The sequence below is a fragment of the Tachypleus tridentatus genome, chromosome 2 (assembly GCF_004210375.1).
Source record: "Tachypleus tridentatus isolate NWPU-2018 chromosome 2, ASM421037v1, whole genome shotgun sequence".
Taxonomy (NCBI): domain Eukaryota; kingdom Metazoa; phylum Arthropoda; class Merostomata; order Xiphosura; family Limulidae; genus Tachypleus; species Tachypleus tridentatus.
In genome coordinates, this window is record NC_134826.1 from 101,773,049 (window position 1) to 101,794,324 (window position 21,276).

Consider the following 21,276-nt stretch of genomic DNA (forward strand, 5'->3'; position numbering starts at 1 on the left):
GAATAGTTAAACACTGTACAAATGTCGATAAAACAGTAAAATTATGTATAAATAAATGTATACTGCTAAGAGTTTAAGCTTTTTAAGATGCATAATTACACTTTCCTGTTGCAAGTTGCAGTCATTTTAGAGCGAAAAAAGAGGAATTTATATTTATTTTATATCTTTTATAATTGTTGTTTTAACTAACCTATTCAATATATAGAGTTAGGGTAGAAAATGTAACAGATAAAACTAGCACATAATTTTTTCTAAAAAATAAGCATTTGGTATTTATTTAGGAAAATTTTGATTAAGCAAATGAAACTTGACAATTTTAAGATGAAGAAAATTAGTTTTAATCTTAATATGAAAATCACTTTGCACTCAGTGTAGTCAACACTTTAAGAGAAGTTGACTCCATATATTCCCGAAATTTTTAAAGTAAAAATACTTAATGAAAATTCCAACTTTTATGTACAAAAATTTGTAATCTCTATTGATAATCTGCAAAATATTTTGAGAATATTCTTACATTATCAAAAGTTTTGGTATGGCTAATTTCATAGTTAGGAATTAGACACAAATCACCTGGCTTATATGGAAAGAGTATATGGGCTCGAAGTCTCATCCTTAGGGTAATGTCTGTTAATTCCTCATACTTTCATCTGTAATGACCATGTTTCTCTTATTTATAACTATTCCTTTGTGTGACATCTTTTGGAAGGAGTTTATAATCAATAACAGATCTTGTAGGCAGTTCTTGGTAATATGTCCTTTCAAATTATACTTGAAATACCTATTGTCTTTTGATTTATTGTCTTCATTCTGTGTAATTAGTTGTATAAACATTTATTTCATTTTTTCTAGACTACTGTCAATGAGTTTTAAAGTTTTGATACTAATTAATCTGATTATCTCATAACATCTAAATATGTCCTTTGTTTGTCTTTGACTTTAAGGGAATCAAATTCCATCTTTAACTGAAGAGCTTTATTTAGAGATGTTCATTGACTTTCCTTCCGTTTATTTCGTTTATCGTTATATTTTATAGAGTCTATAAACTTGCAATGTATCAATGTATTCATTATTTCATGTGAAGCATTAGAGTACGATAATTGGGTAAAGCCATTCAAATTTTCTTTAAATTTGGTTAACGTCTCTTTTCTTCCATTTACTCTGCTCTGGACACTTCCTTCTGGTGTTTCACACCAAATATGTTGAATTTGTATGATAGTTGTTATGGAATGTTGTTAAATGTCGTTAAATGCGTGGTATGTGTATGTGTGTGTTTTATTGTAGCAAAACCACATTGGTATATCTGCTGAGTCCACCGAGGGGAATTGAAATCCTGATTTTAGCGTTGTAAATCCAAAGACTTACCGCTGTACCAGTGGGAGAAAAATATGTGGCAAGATGAATATCTTGTTTCTCATTACTCCACCTGTTCATCAGAGAAATTATTTTTAACTGAACCAGGCATACCTTTTATGGTACCTTTCCATCATAGTCCATTGCTTGAGTTCAGCAAACAGTTAATATTTTGTGTATCATCATTTTGCTTTAATAACGTGCAGACAGTTTTTCAGGCATAGTTCCAACATATTTAATCAAAGTAAACTTTGGTATTTTGTTCCAAATACCTTTAATACATTCCCATAAAGTTTCTTTGGAAGTAACATTCTTTTTCAAATTTTAGATCTATCAAATCCCAGATTTGCTCAGATGGGTTAAGATAGGGTCTCTGTGGAAGCCATTGCATCATTTGAATTACTCCAGCAGCTACTTTCTTAGCTACATAATTTCTGTATACGTTGGATGAGTGTTTGGGGTCATTATCTTCTTGGCACTAAAATCCTTTACAAATAATACCCAAACCATTGGGTATACCATGACGGACCAATATCTGATGGCACTTGTGCTGGTCCATTATTCCATGTATTTTGCAAATATAGCCCCCTACCACCACACAATTGTCTGCCTTATGCTTCATGCTAAATGCTATGCACTGAGGTAAGTTTCTTTTACACTTCTTCTGCTGGGCATACAACCTACGCTTTGAGCCAAATATTACAACTCATCCATCTGTAATACCCTTTTTCAATCATCAGCAGCCCAGTTTTTTACTTTTTAGCAAGTTTTAGTATCTTGACTATATTTGTAGATTAGAGTAAAGGTTTTTAACTCCTACCAGACCAAATATTCCATTCTCGTTGAGTCTTCTTGATACTGCAGATGTGGACACTCTTCTGTAATTTGGTACGTGGTCATTTATTTCATACTTGAGATTAGTGATAGTCTTCCTTCAGTCTCGAAAGACAAATAAAAGAAGATATTTAACATCATTATAACTGAATTTAGGTGTTCTATCTATTCATTTTCTATTTTCAAATGTACCTGTCTCGATCTCAGGATCTAGGGTGTATTTGACAATGTTTGGAGACCATTTTAAGTCTGCAGTAATTTGTTGGAGAGCCCAACCAGCATCACGTAAAGCTTTTAGACAAATTCTGTACCTTACTGAGAATTTTCTATGCTTTTTTAACCTTGGCATGAGAACTAAATTTAATATATAGTGTTAAATAATACAATACTGTTTTTATGACATGTCCTGGATACAAGAAAATGGGAATTCTAAAGAATAAGTTTTCTCACCCTGGCTCATCATTTGTCAACAGGGATCAGTGAAGTATTTACATTATGGAATTTACATTATGTAATGGCATAGAAAAATTAGCCTCATAAAATGAAAAGATTGATAAAATATTCTCTTGTCTTAGCACTTTTGCATAGTACTATATATGTGTGTGTTTATGTGTTTGATATTTTCCAGTTCACAGATTTTTCTATGAGTAAAACAGTTTTAAATGTAATAGCTTAAAATACAATAATAAAATAAGCTCTTTGCAACAATGAAACCCCAAACATAAAAACAGTTACAGAAATACATCATAAAAATAAAAATACCCTTTATACAATAGCATTCAAATACTTCGTACAAACCCCTCGGTGTGGATTCCTGTACGTGATGAAGGGATCTCATAAGGGAAGGTTCTATTCTTTCAGTTTACCTTCTCTGGGATCTAAACATCCACTCACGTGTTTGCCGTGCGTGATGACCCCGAAGGGGAGGAGAGGATCCTGGTGGTTGAGGGGTCCAACCCTAACACACCACTTCGGCCTTGAACTCCTGTAGACGGGCGGCCTTGAGGTGGCCCCTAGGGTCAATCAGCTGGTCCACTTGGGCTAGGGTCAACCAATTATCAATGTTGGATGTTCTCAACAAGTGTTCTGGATATTGTATCTGATGCTGGTGTTTGGATATAGTGCTCACGAAACCCTAGCATTGCTGCAGTGCCCTTGATTGTCATTGTAGTGCGTCTCCTCGTAGGGCTCCTTGGTGTGTGGGACCAGTGGGCACTGAAATGTAGCTACTTTATTGTGGATATCTCTCTAACAAAATAAATAAAAATAAAAAAATAAAAAGATCATTAGAGAACGACCACACATGGACGACTCTGTTGTATAGTCAATATTACAGCCAGATTCTACACCTCGATTTCTGATTCTTCATTTCTTATCTGAGAAATCCTTGGAGCAGATCTCTCCATTTTTCATTCAGAAGGGATTAGAGGGACTTGCTGGGTCCCCAAAGTCAGTAAAGGAGTTACACTCTGGAGACATTTTGGTGGAAATATCTTCACTGCAGCATATCAAACTCCTTCTGAAATCAAAACCCACTGGAGATATATCCATTGGGGTTACTCCCCATGCAGCTTTGAATTCTTTCAGAGGAGTTATAGTTGAGAGCGATTTAAAGAAAATTCACGAGTCGGAAATCCTCGCTCGTTTCTCCAGCCAAGGCATTACTATGGTACACAGAATCTTCACTCGTAAATACGGAATTATGGGCCCTACGAATGTTCTGATATTAATGTTTACATTACCTCGTCCTCCTGCCACAGTCAAAGCAGGTTATCTGAACTGCAAGGTACGGCCTTACATTCCTAACCCTCTCAGATGTTTCCAGTGTCAGCAGCTTGGTCACTCAAAAACATCATGGTTCTTTGATATGTGCTCATTGTGGTGGTAAAGGCCACGATGCATACCAGTGCAACCTGGAACCACACTGTGTTAACTGTATTAGCCCACACCCCTCTTATTCTTTTTTCTTGCCCTAAATGGATAGAAGATAAAGAGGTACAATGCTTAAACACTGTTAATAATATCATCTACTCCGACATTATTGTCTCCAACGCTATCTCAGACATATGCTGCTGCACTCCAATCCACTACCACCGTGGGAGTGCAGGCAGATCTTTCCGTACCTCCAACAGGGTCGTTTGCAAAACATTTTAAGAATCTTGGGCCATTCATAAATAAAAAAGTTGACGCATCTATGTCTACTTCCATCTCTGTCCCTACTACTCCTTTCAGTCACTGCCCAGTTTCACTTCCTTCATATTCAAATGTTTCCTCGGGTCCATCCTTTTCTGCAACCCTGAAAAGTAAATCGACCATTCATTCATTGGAATCTTTGTCCACAGAGACCTGCCTACCCAACCCAGAACAGAATCCATGAAGGTTGATAAATCATCATTCAATAAAGAAAAAAAAACGTGGTCGCAAACAGCAGATCTTCCCGCCACATTCTCCTCCAAATAAATAACAATGGTCACTCTGATCCAGTGGAGCTGTCAAGATTTTCGATCAAATTTAGATGACATTAAGGATTTGATTAATTCTTACCATCTCATGTGCCTCTCCTTACAAGAAACATTTCTTAAACCTGCTGATACAGTCACCTTTCAGTAATTTTCCTTATACAGAAAAAGCAGGTCATGTGATGAAGAAGTGCATGGTGGGGGTGGCATTGCTGGTTGGTCAGCGTGTGCCCACATTATCCTTGTCACTTGATACACCCTTGGAGGTTGTAACCATCTGTGTTTCCTTGGGTTGTACCATCACTATTTGTTCTTTCTATCTGCCTCATGAAAAGATCTATGATCAGTCAGACCTTGATGCCCTCATTGAGCAGTTACCATCCCCCTTTTTACTATTAGGGGATTTTAATGGGCACAATCTCCCTTGGGGTGGTGCTTGTATTGATTGGAGGGTTCGTGCTATAGAGTATATGTTCTTGGACCACAACCTTTCTCTCTTTAATACTGGTTCTTATACTTATTTTCATGCACCTAGTCAATCTTTTACTGCTGTATATCTTTCTATCTGCTTCTCTTTACTTTTCGTTTACTTTTACAGTAATCCACGAGGCAGTGATCATTTTCCTATCATTCTGAGAGAGACTAGCCGTGGTCGACGCCATCCGTCCCGCGTGCCTTGATGGCAGTTGGACCAGGCTAACTGGCCTTCTTTCATAACTCTCTCAGAACTTGATCCTACTATCGTGTGTGAGTAATCGATAGATGACTGTGTGGCATTAGTAACTGACTACAGTGTATATTGTCCAGGCAGTTACTCAGTGTATTCCTAAAATCTTGACACGTTTCCCACATTATCCTCGTCGTTGGTGGAACTCTGCCTGCCACATGACAAGAAAAGCTCAAAAACAGGCTTAAGATACATTTCGTAGATATCCCACAATTTTAAACTGCATTGCATTTCAGCAGGCCTGTGGACATGCTCGGCAGGTCAAACATCAAAACTAGAAAGAATCTTGGATTAAATACACCTCTAGCATTTCTTCTACCACCAGTTCCAAATGTATATGGGAGAAAATTCGAAAAGGTAGTAGCTAGTATATTTATCCCCCCTTTCAATCTTGTTCTCTGATGGTCAGGGAGTTGCTGGTACCCAGAGCATCGCCAGTACTCTCGGCGAAAGCTTTTCTCATACATCTAGCACTTCTGCTTCATCCCCTATCTTCTTAGCAATCAAAACACGGACATAACATTCGCCTCTTTCCTTTTAGACTATTCGTGTATATGACTGTGGAACTTAAACTTGTTCTTCATTGGTTTGATAGTACATCAGTCGGACCTGATGATATTCATTATGAAATGGTGTGCCATTTCTCTCCTGCCTATTTTGATATTTTTCTGATTGTTGTTAACCGGCCCTGGCAGGAGAATGTTTATCCCGATGCTTGGCGCCATGCTATTGTACTCCATTTTTCTAAACCAGGGAAGGATCCCAAGATTCCTTTGAACTACCATGCAACTGCTTTGACGAGCTGTCTCTATAAGATCTTAGAGATAATTGTTAATGCTCGTTTTGTTTGATTCCTCGAATCAAACAACCTCCTTTCACCCACTCAATGTGAGTTCTGAAGACAGTGCTTTACCATGTATTATGAAACATCAATCAGGGAAACCTTTTTCAAACGACATCTTGTTTCTGTATTTTAACTTTGAGAAAGCTAATGATACAACGTGGAAATATGGTATCTTGCGAGGCCTTCTGCACAGCGGCCTTCTGCACTTCTCCAGTTCAGAGTTTGTACACGGAGTCCCATGAACCCCATCTACACCTTCGTTGTTTGAAACTGTTTTCAATGTATGCTTCAAAACTTCTATCTTTACCACAGCATCTACATGGTGTTGTGTTTTCCTTCCTCACTGGGCCACACTTCTTTATAATAGACGGTCTGACACTGTTGTTTTTGGCCTTCATCTCCAGGTGTAGTTGGATGAATTGAGTCTATCTTTGGATGACATAGAAGTATCCACTGGTCAGCTCATCCCACCATGGCTAATTACCATCCCCAAATGTAATATTTCTTTGAGTCATCTGAAGAAGACAGATACTCCTGATTGGGAGTATTGCCTTATATTTACTGAACATTTTTCGAACCATCCTTCCATTCCCATTTATACAGATGGTTCGAAATCAGATGACTCTATGGGCTCTGCCATTGTTTGCTGTGATTTGTTTGTTCCACACAGAATTTCCTCTATAGTTTCTGTGTTCACTGCCAAATTGTACGTCACATCTCTTGCCCTGGATCACATAGAAGCTATGCAGTACACGAACTGTACTATTTATACAGATTCACTTAGCTCTCTGTTAGACCTGAAATCGCTCTTCGTCAATTCTCACCCTATTCTCGTTCATATTCAAAACCGATTGGCCCAGTTTTTAAACATCTACTTCTATTCAGTTCTTCTGGATACCAGACCATGTTGGTATTCGCGGGAACGAATAAGTCTGTCTGCTCTGGCACTATCACTACTGTGTCTGTTCCATACATGGACTGTGGTCCTGTATTCAAGGCTCAGCTCTGTGCCAGTTGGATGTCGACTTGGAGTGAGCAATGTAAAAACAAACTTTTCCAAATAAAACCCTCTATTGGACTTGGGACTTTTGTTTCCATAAGAATCAGAAAAGAGGAATTTGTTCTAACTAGACTACGCATTGGTCACAATTTTTCTAACTCATCGTTTTCTTTTATCTGGGACTGATGCACCAATGTGTCGTCTGTGTGACACTCAGGCCACATTTTACTGTCTTGCTGTCGTTATGACTCTCAACGACGGTACCATTTTAGACATGTTTTCTCCCAAGGTTTACCCATAATGTTGGACAGTGTCATTGGCGATGATGACACTGTCCACCTTACAAATGTTTTTAGTTTTTTAAAGGTCATTGATTTTTTTAACACTATTTAAATTCTTGATTCATAAATTAGACCTTTTTATGATTCCTTTTTAAGTACAACTAGTTCGATATGATATTAGAAAATGGCCGTAACGTCAAATAACTCGAAACCAGGACTGGAAAGGCCAACTTCAGGTGACTACTGCTGATGTTTTTACTTACCTGTTAGTCATCCTGGCGAGTTATGACCATTCAACTTATGTATGCTACAGAATGTACTTTAAAACTAGTATTACTGTAATTTATTTCTTACTGCTGTACACAAGATACAAAAGTTGGATTTCACGCTGTTTAAGTTTTAATTCAAAAATTCAACTTTGTTTTGTTTTATCTTGATTTCTTTTTACGAATTTTACCACTTTTACTTTACTTTTAACTTTTTATTGGATTTTTGGCGCAGATAGCCTAGTTGCTTTGCACCATAAAACGTCAAACCCATCACCACTGCATACAAAACTATCATTACTACATAGATCACTAAAAATTAAAGTATTTTATAGCTATATCATACAAAGAAACATTATGAAACACTATAATATATTCAAAGTAAAACATGAAATAAACCTTTTACACAAAATTACGATAAAATTAAAAATAAGTCCTTCGTAAACTGAAACACTACACTTTAAACATATTGTTTAAACATATATGCAAGTGCTCAATCTTATATATGTTGCAAATTGTGTGACTGTTCAAGCATTCGTCTGTCTTTCGTGCTGCATTTGGAAAGTTGCACACACAGGAAAAACTGAACATTCACTTTTGAGATGACGGGAAAAGCATGTAAAATAATGTTGATGTCAAATGTTATTAAAAGCAGAATATTTTGTACTACATTGTTCGAAATTAATCACATTGTCATTTACATTTCAAAATGTGATGTAACTTAAAGAATAAAACTGTAGATTTACTGTATGTTCTTATTGAGTGGCTAATAGCATGACTGAAATGTTCAACAATTTTTCTTTGTTGTTAATGGCATAAGTAGCTCATAGTTTTGGCTCTGAGTGGATCCAAGAGTGTAGCACAATTAACTCTTTTAAAGTCCATGAAATAATTTGAATTAATAGATTAACTTGATTTTTTTTCAGTCACTGGGGTTAGGTGCTTTTGTTAGAATAAATTAAACTTTTTGTTTGTTTACTAATAATGATAAAAACAGAACGATCTGAGTACTTGTGGCAACTTCAGAACTCTTTTTTGGAGTGGAATAAGTTTGAACTTTGACATTTTCATGACAGCTTTCCAGCAATTGAATAAAGGCTAAACTGTGGAAAATTTGGTTCATCTATGTATCTTAACAATTGGTATTAGTATCCTTTGTAATGACATATCCTAATATTCACCACTTTAAGAATAAATTTAATCACATTTTATGTTTCTCTTCACTATTTCAGTAACAAAAGGTGCTTCAATCTGATCATATTGTACAAAATCAATCATTTCATGTGAACTCATATAATCAAAACAAAACAGACATTGAGTCAAAAAATTTCACTCAGTATTTTCAAAACAATGGTTACAAAATTCTTTCAGTCATTGATTTTCAACCACATGGACATCGTGGTTTCATGATGATCATACAAGTAACTGCTTACAACGTACCTTACTATACCTGAAAAACAACTGTTGTACCACCATTTCAACTTGATATTTTGAATTTCTATCTATCTTCTTCAGTTGGGTAATACACCTAGTAACTTCATTTATCCCAACTTTAGATGATTAGCTAGTCCCACCAACATAAACCAGGAGGGTATTATAGCCTGATTTTACCTGTAATTCAAGCATTTCATCTAATTCATTATAGACTGCCAGATAAACACTTTTATCTCATTTCTTTTCTTACGTGGGTCGGCATAACATATGATTCATTAGTCTGAGCATGATACCTGTTTATGAAGTATAGACACAATATATTGGTATATTCTATCATACACATACCTCCCACTCTCTGTAATACATATGTTAATAGAATAGTCTATCAGTGTATGAGGTACAGATTTAGCCAGCCTCATCTGACTTTCTTCCATGCTATCAGAATGTACCACATCTAGGTCGAATCTTTAAATTTTTACATTAAACCTTTACAATTCTTGATGACGAAAAACCCACTTGAAATAAAAATGTATCTCAGAACGGTTGATATGGGTGTTAACAATTTTATTGATAAGGAGAGAACAACGTTTCGACATTCCTAGGCCATCTTCTTAACCTAAAGATGACCTAGGAAGGTCGAAACATTGTTCTCTTTTTATCAATAAAAGTGTTAATATTCATACTAGCCGTTCTGAGATACATTTTTAAACCTTCACAATATTTTCATAGTACTTGAGCAACACCACTCCACTGAACTATTTCCGAGAATCCCTGCGTCAGCCAAAATCTGATCCCCTCCTGAGCCATATAATTCGTCTCCCAGTGCTCCAAATTAAAGAAGCATTATATGAAATACTCCAAAAGATATTAAAGTGTTATCATACTTAGGTAATTATTGTGATTGTATTTGCAAAACAGGCTCTGCTACAGCTAAGTCGTAAGTAATTATTATATATTCCTCTCCACATTCAGCTACTACCTTTTCAATGTATCTGCTTATAACATCCAAACGTGTTTAGTGGTAGAGTCAAATTTTCCATACATATCCAATTTGTTATTGGTGTAAAGCGTCTTCACTTACTCGGGTCTTCCATCCTATCCTCGTTGGGGAATCATCATACAAAGAACATGCGAGAGACCATGCCATGTCCCTTATTTTTGCCATATGTAAATCTAGTAATCTATCAAATAACTGCATACTATATTCAAATTTTATCATTCTTCGTTTCTTCTTGTATGGCTGCAATGAGTGAATCAAATTTTCTTAAGCAGTTTAAATAGTTATTTTGCTGTTATATATTGGAATGATATATTTGATCAAACAGCATCTGTCTCGTGTTGTAGAGGTTGATGTGCTATTTTGAAAATACATAACAACCGTGTATTGCAGTGTATTTTTACCAGACAATGTTTCAGTGCTTTTATCAAAATTATTCCATGCAATACTTGTAAATAATCCTGGGAGTATGGTCATGTTACTTGATTTAATCATGTTCTTTTTCACCATTGTCATTGATAGATTTGTCTTAAAGACTTTTGCAACATAATGTTAATGACGTGGTCCATTCTATTTATTTCTAAAATCTTGTGCCTGCCGGTAAAACTCTCCAAACCAAGTAGGAGATGCTTTGAAAGCTTAACTTGGCCTTGGAGAGGCATCAGAAGCTGAAGAAATATTCCATTGCTCCATTTGCCTTGTAGTTTTCTTATATGTTGCTGAACCACAATGCAGCACTCGAAAAAGTGTTATAAGATTTCAGGAATGTCTTCTTGTCCTTTTACTGTTGCTTCTGCAGTTGGTTGGGAAATCCCTTTGAATATGTTTTTTATATGCATTCAAGTATCTGAGATAAATATCTGCGCCTCTTGGGTAGACCAATATTGAAAACTGTGTTTCATCATATCTCCCAGTTTATTATACAAGATATTGCAAGGTTTATTTATATTTTTTCTATGCGTTATCCTTGAAGATATCTCAATAATTTCCCATCACATGTTTGACAGCTGTAATTAAAATATGTTAGCCTTTCCTCTGCTAGAAAAATACAACAACAAAGTCTTTAGTGTTTATAAAGGTAAGAATCTCAACTCTACGTTGGTCTAATACAAAATACTTTATGTAATTCCGAAGCCTTTCAAAATAATTGTTCTGAATACTTCTTACATTTGCTTAAATAAAGCTAGTACTGGTGTTTACTTCAACATATTTTTTAACTTTTTTTAAAGTAAGAAGAACAATAAGTATGGCGATATTTCACCTCGTTTGCACTGACATGAAAGAGAGAACAAATTTAAGTGAACCATATTCAGTAAAGCATATCTAAAATGTTACTTTCGTCTATCATCACTTGCTGGATGTCACATCAGTTTCAGGTAAATGAAAAAATACTGCTCCATGCTGGGATTTTCCAAAGATTTAGAAATTAAATAATAAACTTCCGAAGTGCGATAACAGTGTTAATTGAAACATGGTAAGCAATACTCTTGTTTCCACAGTGTTCCTTTTATTGGTTTTTGTCTCATTAAGTATCTAAGTTTGTTTCTGACTTGTTGGATTAGGAATGTTTCTAAATGTGCTTATTAAGTTATGCAGTAATATTCTGAGCAACTACTACTTGTGATTTTAGTTTTATTTTTACAAATTTATCGCAACGTGATGGTGTGTCTGACAGTGCTTTTATGTTCAAATAATAAACTAACAATAGCCTTTAACCTCCAGACTTTTAGCATAAATGGCAAAGTAAAATAATCGCCTGGTCACTATTTAGCATGACAGAGGTATACAGTTGGTTTTGTTAAATGTTTGCAAGTTAGAAGAAATATATATTGGATCTTGTCGCTAATTTCGTGACTCGTGCGGTTGTATTCCTAACCTTGTTATTTATTATCTTATGTCTAACTAACTGCATGTAAAAGTGACTTTTTGACAACTACACTGCCTAAAATTTACCAAGATACATCAATTTCTTGTATGTGTTCAGACACATGATAAAAACCCCAACTAGATCTTGGTCTATCGGGCATTGTGTATCATCATGGTCTCCACCATAACTCATACAGCGTAGGAGAGATTTAAAGGCTTCGGCCATTTCCCATAGAACTGCCAATTAAAATATTGCGTCACGACTACGGCCGTCGTTTACGATTCCTCCGCCTGAACTCTTTGATGCCATAGTACAATTAATTCCATTTGATATTACACTCCGAATAACTTGTGTGTTATTCGCATGTTCTTTGATTAGATGAGTTTTTGCCCTTGTAGCTATTATATTAACTGTTGTTCTGTATTAATTCTCACTGGATCTTTTCGAGTTCAATGTTGAAGTGTACTTTTCTAATAGACCCCTGCTAGTACAGTAAGTCCAGAGATTTACAACGCTAAAATCAGGGGTTCGATTCCACTCGGTGGACTCAGCAGATAGCCTGATGTGGCTTTGCTATAAGGAAAACACACAGACACTTTTCTAATAATAAGTGATTTTCTGATTGTTTTGTTCCTGGCAAGTATATATTAATTTTACCACGTTTGAACGTATATTTTGGCCATTTTTCTAAGGATACTGTTAAAATCGGATTATGGTTGAAGGAGAGAGCAAAGGGAAGGAAGCTAGTCAACAATTCTATTAAAACTTTAAACTTAAATACTTAATTAGATTTTAATATCCAAAAACAAGAAGTATGCTTCGTTTTTAGTGACAGAGCAGTTCTAGAGAGTAAGTTCTGGTAGATACATTTATTTAGCAATGTCAAGATAACTCTGACATTTAGGTAAAATGATGTCATTAACGTATCGACATGGCCAAGCGTGTTAAGGCGTGTGACTCGTAATCTGAGGGTAACGGGTTCGCATCCCAGTCGCGTCAAACATGCTCGCCCTTTCAGCCGTGGGGGCGTTATAATGGTGCGGTCAATCCCACTATTCGTTGGTAAAAGAGTAGCCCAAGAGTTGGCGGTGGGTAGTGTTGACTAGCTGCCTTCCCTCTAGTCTTAAACTGCTAAATTAGGGACGGCTAGCACAGATAGCCCTCGAGTAGCTTTGTGCGAAATTAAAAACAAACAAACAAACAAACAATCTAGAAGGGAGACCAATGTGCAAAATTTCACTATATATATATTTAAAATAAGTCTTACACACTGGCGTAAAATTCCAGTTATAATAAATATTAATCCGCAACTTGTGGGCTGTAGCAATCTCCAAAAGCAATCTCCCTAACTATATTAGAAGACATTGGCCGAAATGTATAAAAATATCATTTGGTTAAAAAAAGGCATAGTTTGTAAGAATTCATTTATTATTAAACGATAATAATTTTTTATTAATAACATTATCTCGGAAACATTTGTTTTGATTAATACATTGTATTAACTTACCTGAAATGTTGAATGATTTTGAAGTTACAGATGATTTTGTTTTGTCAAGTAAGGAGAAATTTGTGCTTCACGGACGAAAGATGTTTTTGGTTGGGCTATTTTATTCTTGAATGTACATAGTGTATAAAGGATAAAGGCAGTGCTGTGTATTTAAAATAGTTAATAAGTGACATTGTTTAGATTATCCACATATAAGATCAGATGCGAAGAATTCTGAATGAATCTGATGGCTGTCTGGGGCTTCTAAATTATTGTGATGTCAAACCTAAGTAGGTTAAATAAACACATATCACAGCACGTGATATTCACCAAACACTTCTATTGCAAAATACAATTTGAAATAAATGAGCTGATTAAAAACGACAAAACAGTCGACTTATTTTGTAAAAGATACAAGATCTAGCAACGCTTCCAGAACTTGGGTAGCGGTAGCAAATATTAAAACTCAACAGCGTAACGGTACCGTGTAAACAAATGACGAAATTCACACATAAATACAGCTGTTTGAAACTGGTCCCTGGAAGATGACAGATCTATTTCACAAATAACTTTCTCTTAATAATTCATAGTACCATTTACACTCACTTCTCCGTTAAGCATATGATAACGTCATCCGTACTTCCCTTTCGTAAGTTCATTTTTTCATATATCAAAGAAGTTCGAAAGACTTTTCACGTGCACATATAATACTTTTTTAATTATATAAATTTCACCGTTAACAACTTCTCTTGTCGGTATCGGGCTTTAGATCTTATCGACCTGAGAAAGTCAGGTTCATTTCACCTCTCCCCATTATATGATGAATTATCTTCTCATATAACATCAGTATAATTATTACCATAGGATCAGTCTCTGTCTTATCTTTGTTGGGTTTTTGGTCATATAGACCAGAAAGGGGTCAGCTTGGACCTCTTCCTTCTAAAATATCTGTGCTCTATTGCAGGATTTCTTTTGAATTTTGCACAAAACTACTGGAAGGCTATCTGTGCAAGCCATGGCTAATTGTGAAGTGATAAATTAGAACGAAGGCAGCTATTCAACACTTCTGGGCTGTTCTATACTAATGAACTGTAGTGCTGGCCGTAACATTATAATACCCCCAACACTGAAAGAGCATATTGGGTGACATGATTCGAACCTGCAACTCTCAGATTGCTAGTCGAGTGCTCTAACAATTAAGCAATACCAGGCCACAATCTTGCTCAAATAGTAAATAGTTTATACGTGTTAGGTAATAAATAATGTAAACCAAAGACTGACAAAAGCATAATGTGTTTCTCTACGTTATTGTTATTAACATTTTATATACCTAATTACCCAAAGGTTATAGCGTTTCTGGATAAATTTATATTTCCTTGTCTAAAGGTGTAATGTATATTTTTATACAAATAAAAATGAAGCTATATTGGCTATTAATGAGAACATTGTAGAAAACGTTCTTTTTAGTAACTGTGATGAAAATTAACAGTCTAGGCATTGATGTATTTAAATATATCTATAATGGATCTTATGTGAAAAAAGCCTCTGCCTAAACGTGTATACCAATACCTACTAGAATCCAGAAAAAAGTTTGTACTTGCATGCTACATCACATAGTCTTTTATGTAACATCAGTATCAAATGCATTATTTTTTTTGGACCTAGTACACAATGACAAATGAACTTACACTTTAAACATTTTGTGGGAAGAATCAACCAGTTAGTTTATTTTTGAGCACAGACTAATATAATCAAACGTACGTATTGCTGTGACCAATTTTCAAAATCACAAACACAACATCTAAGGTGTATTTTTCATATTAAATAGATCTTGCTTTTTCATATAATTAAATACTTGAAATATCCTATGTTTGCTAAATTCCAAAGTTTTTGCAACAATATATTAACAGTGATATTTTCTAGGTTTCCACTTCACACATATATATCTTAGTTGAAAATGCAAGTGCTGTTAAGACATTAAGTTTCTAGTTAAACTATTTGTAAGCCTTGTGGGTGTAAATAATTAATTCATGCACAGAAACTTTTCAGGTAAAACAACCCAGGTTTTCAATTTCTTTAACAAAGTTTAAAAACACAGTATTAAACATTATTAAATATTTGAAGAATAATAAACAAGTATTTAGATTATAAACCGGTTCTAAACTTGAGATTCTTAAAGATTACACGAATAAATTCATTCAGATTTACACTAATAAAATTACATAAGAAAAGCAATATTTTAAAATGCTTTATGTGCTTATTAAGCATTCTTAATGTTTCTGAAAAATAATTCACATAATAATTCACAAAGCATTAAATTAGTTCATTATTCTCATTTAAATATAAAATCTGTCAAGGTGTTCTCTAAAGTCATTGTGGTGAATGTCAAAAAGTAGCTCTGTCAGAATCACCTTGAAGGTAAGCTTGCTTCCTACAAAAATATAATCAAGCTAGTTATCTAAAGGTAAGTCTTCTAACTGGTTATTTGGTTAGTTTCGATTGACTTTTTCAATTTCAAGATGGCCCTCCAAGGACAACCAGATCAATATGTTTTTTACACTAAATACTCTCTCACTTTAAGTTTCCTCACCCCAAAAAATTTGTCAACATTCTCTTGTATCAATGTACTGTCATATATTTTTTCTAAAATTAATCTAAAGACTTTCACTACTGTTTAATTTCTACACTAAACACTTTGGCTGTTAGATTTTCTAACTAGAGTAAAACGCACCATCAATTGTTACTTCTAAAATCATCTCTGACAATTAACCTATCACATTTTTATCTCTGGAATAAACTTGTTGCCAAATACTTATTCTAGAATAAATCCATAGACTGTCATACTTACTTTCAAAAATGAGTTTTCTACTTCTTTACTTTTAAAAGATTTTTTAAAATGTCAAGTTAGTCCTAGACTGTCAAACTTTCATATTACACCATTTTATTACTTTTAAGTTACTAGTATTGACCACCTTTCTCTCTGTCAAAAGCCCTTTTTTGTATCAAGTTACTAATTATTAAGTTTGTGATAAGAGATCACTTTTCTAATTGCAGTGTTTGACTTCTAGAATCAACTTATTGGTTTTAATATATTTTTTAATCACTCTGAAAAGTTTGTAATCTATAATCAATTCATATCACTTTATAGTTTAACATAACTACACATTGTCCGATTAGTAATCTAAGAATAATTTACTTATTTTCATTTTTGTAATATAAAGTTCAAATATGTGACATCCATAGCCTAATTTTAACCCAAACACACCTGCACAGATTTATATTTGCAACCTATGATGATCTTAATCATTATGAAGCTTGAAAAACAACATATTTAAGTAGATCAGGATAAACATTCATATATAATAAAAGCTGTAACATGCTTTTCTGTAAAATACAAAAATAATAAATACAAGCCACAATATTTTACTGATGGCAGTTGCTGTTGATATATTGTACATCCCAAGCCTGTTGCTTATAAAATATACATACTTGATCCCCATCTTACACTTTACCCATTAAAAAAACTATTACACATAACTCATAAACACATTTTAGAATTACTGAGTGCCAAATCAAGCTTAAGAAAACTGAAGAGCAACAAAAGTACAAATATTCATTCAGTACCAGATACATGTATATTTCTTCCTGTTTTAATTACAATCAAAAGGAAGACTTAGTTGCTTTTCGTAGTATGTTGATAACTCTGGAATTATCTTTTCTTAGTCATTATAAAATACTCTCAGTGTTTTATGAACAATATTCAACATTTCTGTGTTACTTCATAACCTTACAAAGATTACACGTTAAAACCATATGAATGGTCAATTAAATATTTTACAATTAATGAAAAACTTAATACTACAAATAACAAATGCATTAAAAGTTGTTTGTGTATCAATAATTTCTTAGTTCCATTAAAAATACTATTTGCTTATTTCAACGACCTAATACAATGAGGTTACACAACTTTCTACATTTTCATTATAAGGGCTATCTCTTCAAAATATAGTGATCAACTATATGTATATAATAACTTTTAAAATGTGTTGTATTCTATAACAGAAAACAAATATCATTTCTCATATCTTTAACTTTACTGTCAATATGACAACAATAAAATACTGCAATAAAACAACTTTAAACAACAAATACTCTATTTACAACTTATTAAATACACATGTACATTAAACTTCCTAAAAACAAACCTTACACCAGCATCACACTTATTCTTTTCACTTATTTCTCAACAGTCAAACACTAATATTGTGCAACAGAAATTTTGCCTTGTGTTTGAGACTACAAAACTAACTTGTATTTACATAATATAATTATCCATCAGTAAAATTTTACTTATATATACATACACACACACAAATAAAAGAAGGTACATTATAGTACACCAGATAAAACTAAGGTAACATTTTTTTAAAACTAATTTCATCCAATCAACACAATGAGAAAAGCATTATAATATATACTCTTTATATGAAAATGCTCATTATACAATTTTTTTTTTTTTTTGTGTAAAAACACACTGTATTCGAATTATTGAAGTGAATTTCTATTTCAAGAACTTAACTACATGTTTAAGAAAAAAGATGTATATATTAAAAGTATCTAAGACTTAGAAACAGACAGAATATTAAAGAGGATATATATCCAAGAATGTAAAAAAAAAAAAAAAGTGTAGCATTAACATGCATATAAATATAAAGTAAACTGTAAACAAGAAAAGGTATCAGTGAGGATATCTCCAATGAATATAAAATCTTAAAAGATGTAACAGTGAAGTGAATGTGTACAAAACAGGTAAACTCTACACAACAACTGTGAGATTAGAGAATATGCATTTAAAGTATCGAAGTAAAAAGGGGGAGATGTAAAATTTAGTGGGATATATATCAACAGTATTTAAGTTCTGAAGAAGAATAATGTAGTTTAGAGTAGATATACATCTAAACTTAAAATACAAAAAGTGCAGAGTAAGTGTGTGTATCTATAACCTTTAAACTACAAAAACAAGAAATGTGATACAAGCTGGATGTACAATCAAAGTATCTGAACTGTTGAAAACAAGTGAAATATCAGATGACAAATGCACATGCAAAATCTTAAGCTCAAACTTAGTTAAGTTAATACCTTTTTTGAAACAATAATGAACATAATAGAAGTTAGGATATTTTTGGCTATAAAATAACGAAAATGATACCCTGTAGGAAATTAAACAATTACAAAGGTGTGCAGAGTAACACAATAGAAATGCCAGGATATAGAAGTAAAAAAACAACACATACTAATGTAGAACAAGAGGCAGTGGAGAAAAATACAAGAATCACTATTAGAAAAGAAATTATTTACATATTTGGAGATATAATTGACATAAATGAAGTTATTAAAGTATTGAAATAAAATGAAATTTATAAATAAAGTTAATATCTATATACATTCAAAATAATATTAAAACTATAAAAAGAAATGTATACCTGAATGATGTGATATGTGATAAAGTATATTTACATTCCAGAGACTTGAATTTTAACAAAAAATGTAGTAATGATCATCAAATGAATTTAAATAACAGAGTGCAACATAAAGTACATTCTTAACAAACTAGCAGAAAGCTGAAACCATGATTACAACTTGTAACAAAATCTCTGTAGAATTAATAAAATAATTTACAATTTATCCAGCCACCAATCTAAAATCAACTATTTTATTTTCCATGTGTTCCAAGGACTTCAGCTTAACAGCTGTCTTCTAGCCCAAATTTATAGTAATGTATTTTGCTATTATTAATAAATTACTAACGTGTTTTAGACATTTAATGATAGTGTGTATTATTTAAGGTTAAAATCTTGTAAATTTGGTAATTACAAGAAAATGCATGGTACCATCACATACATGTTCATCTTTCTTGTAGTGTGCATATCTATTTATCACAGACCTACTACATCTAATTAAACATTACAGTTCTTCTTAGAAGAACAAAATTTAAACCTTTATACACTGTGGAAGCAATTACTGCAACTAGAGAATGCACAATCAAACAAAAATGTGATACTTCTTTATACATTACTATAAAAGTGTAAAAGAAACATTAAAAAGCATATTAGGTTAAAGTTATCTCCTTATTCAATTGTATATATATATTATATTATGTATAAAGATATCACTATAATAAGAAATAGTAAACTTTAAGCTTGTCTAAAATATCTAAAAAAAGCAAATTTTAATAACTACTAAAATATCTACAGAGTACATGAAATAAACTACAAAGCATTATATCACTAGTTCACAGTATTCACAGGTTTTCTTCAGCTACCCAGATATCACCTTCGAACTTCTGTTGATGACAGTGAAGAAGACTGTTTTGCTAAGCATTCACTTGACTTCTGGTTAGTGACATCAACAGCAGCTTCTGAACCAACTCCTTCTACTTTTACATGTTCTGCAATACTGACCTCCTCTTTTGTTTGAATTTTTGGTGTTTCAGCTTCTAACTGTAGAATACTTAACAAAGGTGGGCTGAATGTACCATTATGTTTAACTGCATTGGCTATTATAGGAGCATTGATGGCCTCCACACAAGCTTGAGGTGTGTGCCACTCATTCTTCTTTCTAGACACAGTCTCATGACTGGTTGGAGGGCTAAAATCTTCACAGAAATTCTGGGTAAAAGGAGCTGTAGGTGATATGATAATCTGTTCTGAATGACCTCCAAGAATGTTAACTGTGTTTAGAACCTTCTCTAGTTCACCCTTAAATGGATCTTCCAGGTTGAAATCAGAACGTTGTTGTTGGCGTTCCATACAGCTTGCCCTGTAGGCAGCTAGATAGACAGCTCGGTGAACTTTCATATAGGATGTATCACTGACAGCCACTACAGTGTAATCTGGAATGAAGGTTGCTTTCAACAGACTTAATTCAGATGGAGCATTGGTCAAGCTGGGTGATGACCCAGGTCTTAGAAGCTGTGAAGTGGATTCTCCTGTGAATAATCAAGAAATAGCATCTGTTTAACATGTTTTTATGTTATCATATGTGTTGGATTTTTTTACTTTCCCAACTGCTATACCAGCTGCAGTAGATAAAAATCTGTAGAAAAGTAAAGTCATATTTATTATGCTTCAGCCATAATCTAATTACAATTCAAATTCACTGATATTTTATTTTCAAAGTAATGAAACAACACCAAAATATAAATAAATGTGATTACTATGTTTTCTATGCTTCATTGTTTGTAGTTATAATAAAGTAGATGGAATGAATTTGTATAAACATAGAGCATAGCCAATATCAAATGCATGTGGATGCACACATGCAAAGCTCTGTTGGAATGTCTGGGGGCAAGTCATAAGAACCAGTGGCATACTGAAATAAACTTGAATGAACAAAAGAAAAGACATTACTTGTATATTTCTTTATATTTTATGTATATTAAATATATATATATATATCTTTAAAAAAATTGTGAAAATGATGTGGATGCTTCAGCTTACAAGCATAAGTGATAGCTACACCACTGTAAGCATATTAGTTGAATCATTTACTTTCTGAGGGAATTAACAAATGACACAAATTCTGTTTTGGGATGAAAAGCTCTGAAACAAAATTATGGGTACAGGGCTATGAGAAAAGGTTGTGGTTCAAGAAAACCAAAAACTTACAGTATGAGACATAAATGGTAAAAGTTTCCTTAAATATATATTTTGGGCCAATACATATCAAAAA

The 21,276-nt window shown here is 33.5% G+C and overlaps 1 protein-coding gene across 2 annotated transcripts in view; it reads right to left on the reverse strand.

Annotated features, from left to right (window-relative positions):
• Positions 1-19,750: 19,750 nt before the first annotated feature.
• LOC143244710 (unextended protein-like) overlaps positions 19,751-21,276 on the reverse strand; it is a 94,124-nt gene continuing 92,598 nt past the window's right edge. For both annotated transcript variants that reach the window (XM_076489836.1, XM_076489837.1), the window contains one exon: positions 19,751-20,533. In XM_076489836.1, the coding sequence (XP_076345951.1) occupies positions 19,875-20,533 (659 nt within the window). In that variant the 3' untranslated portion in view covers positions 19,751-19,874. The remainder of the gene's footprint in view (positions 20,534-21,276) is intronic.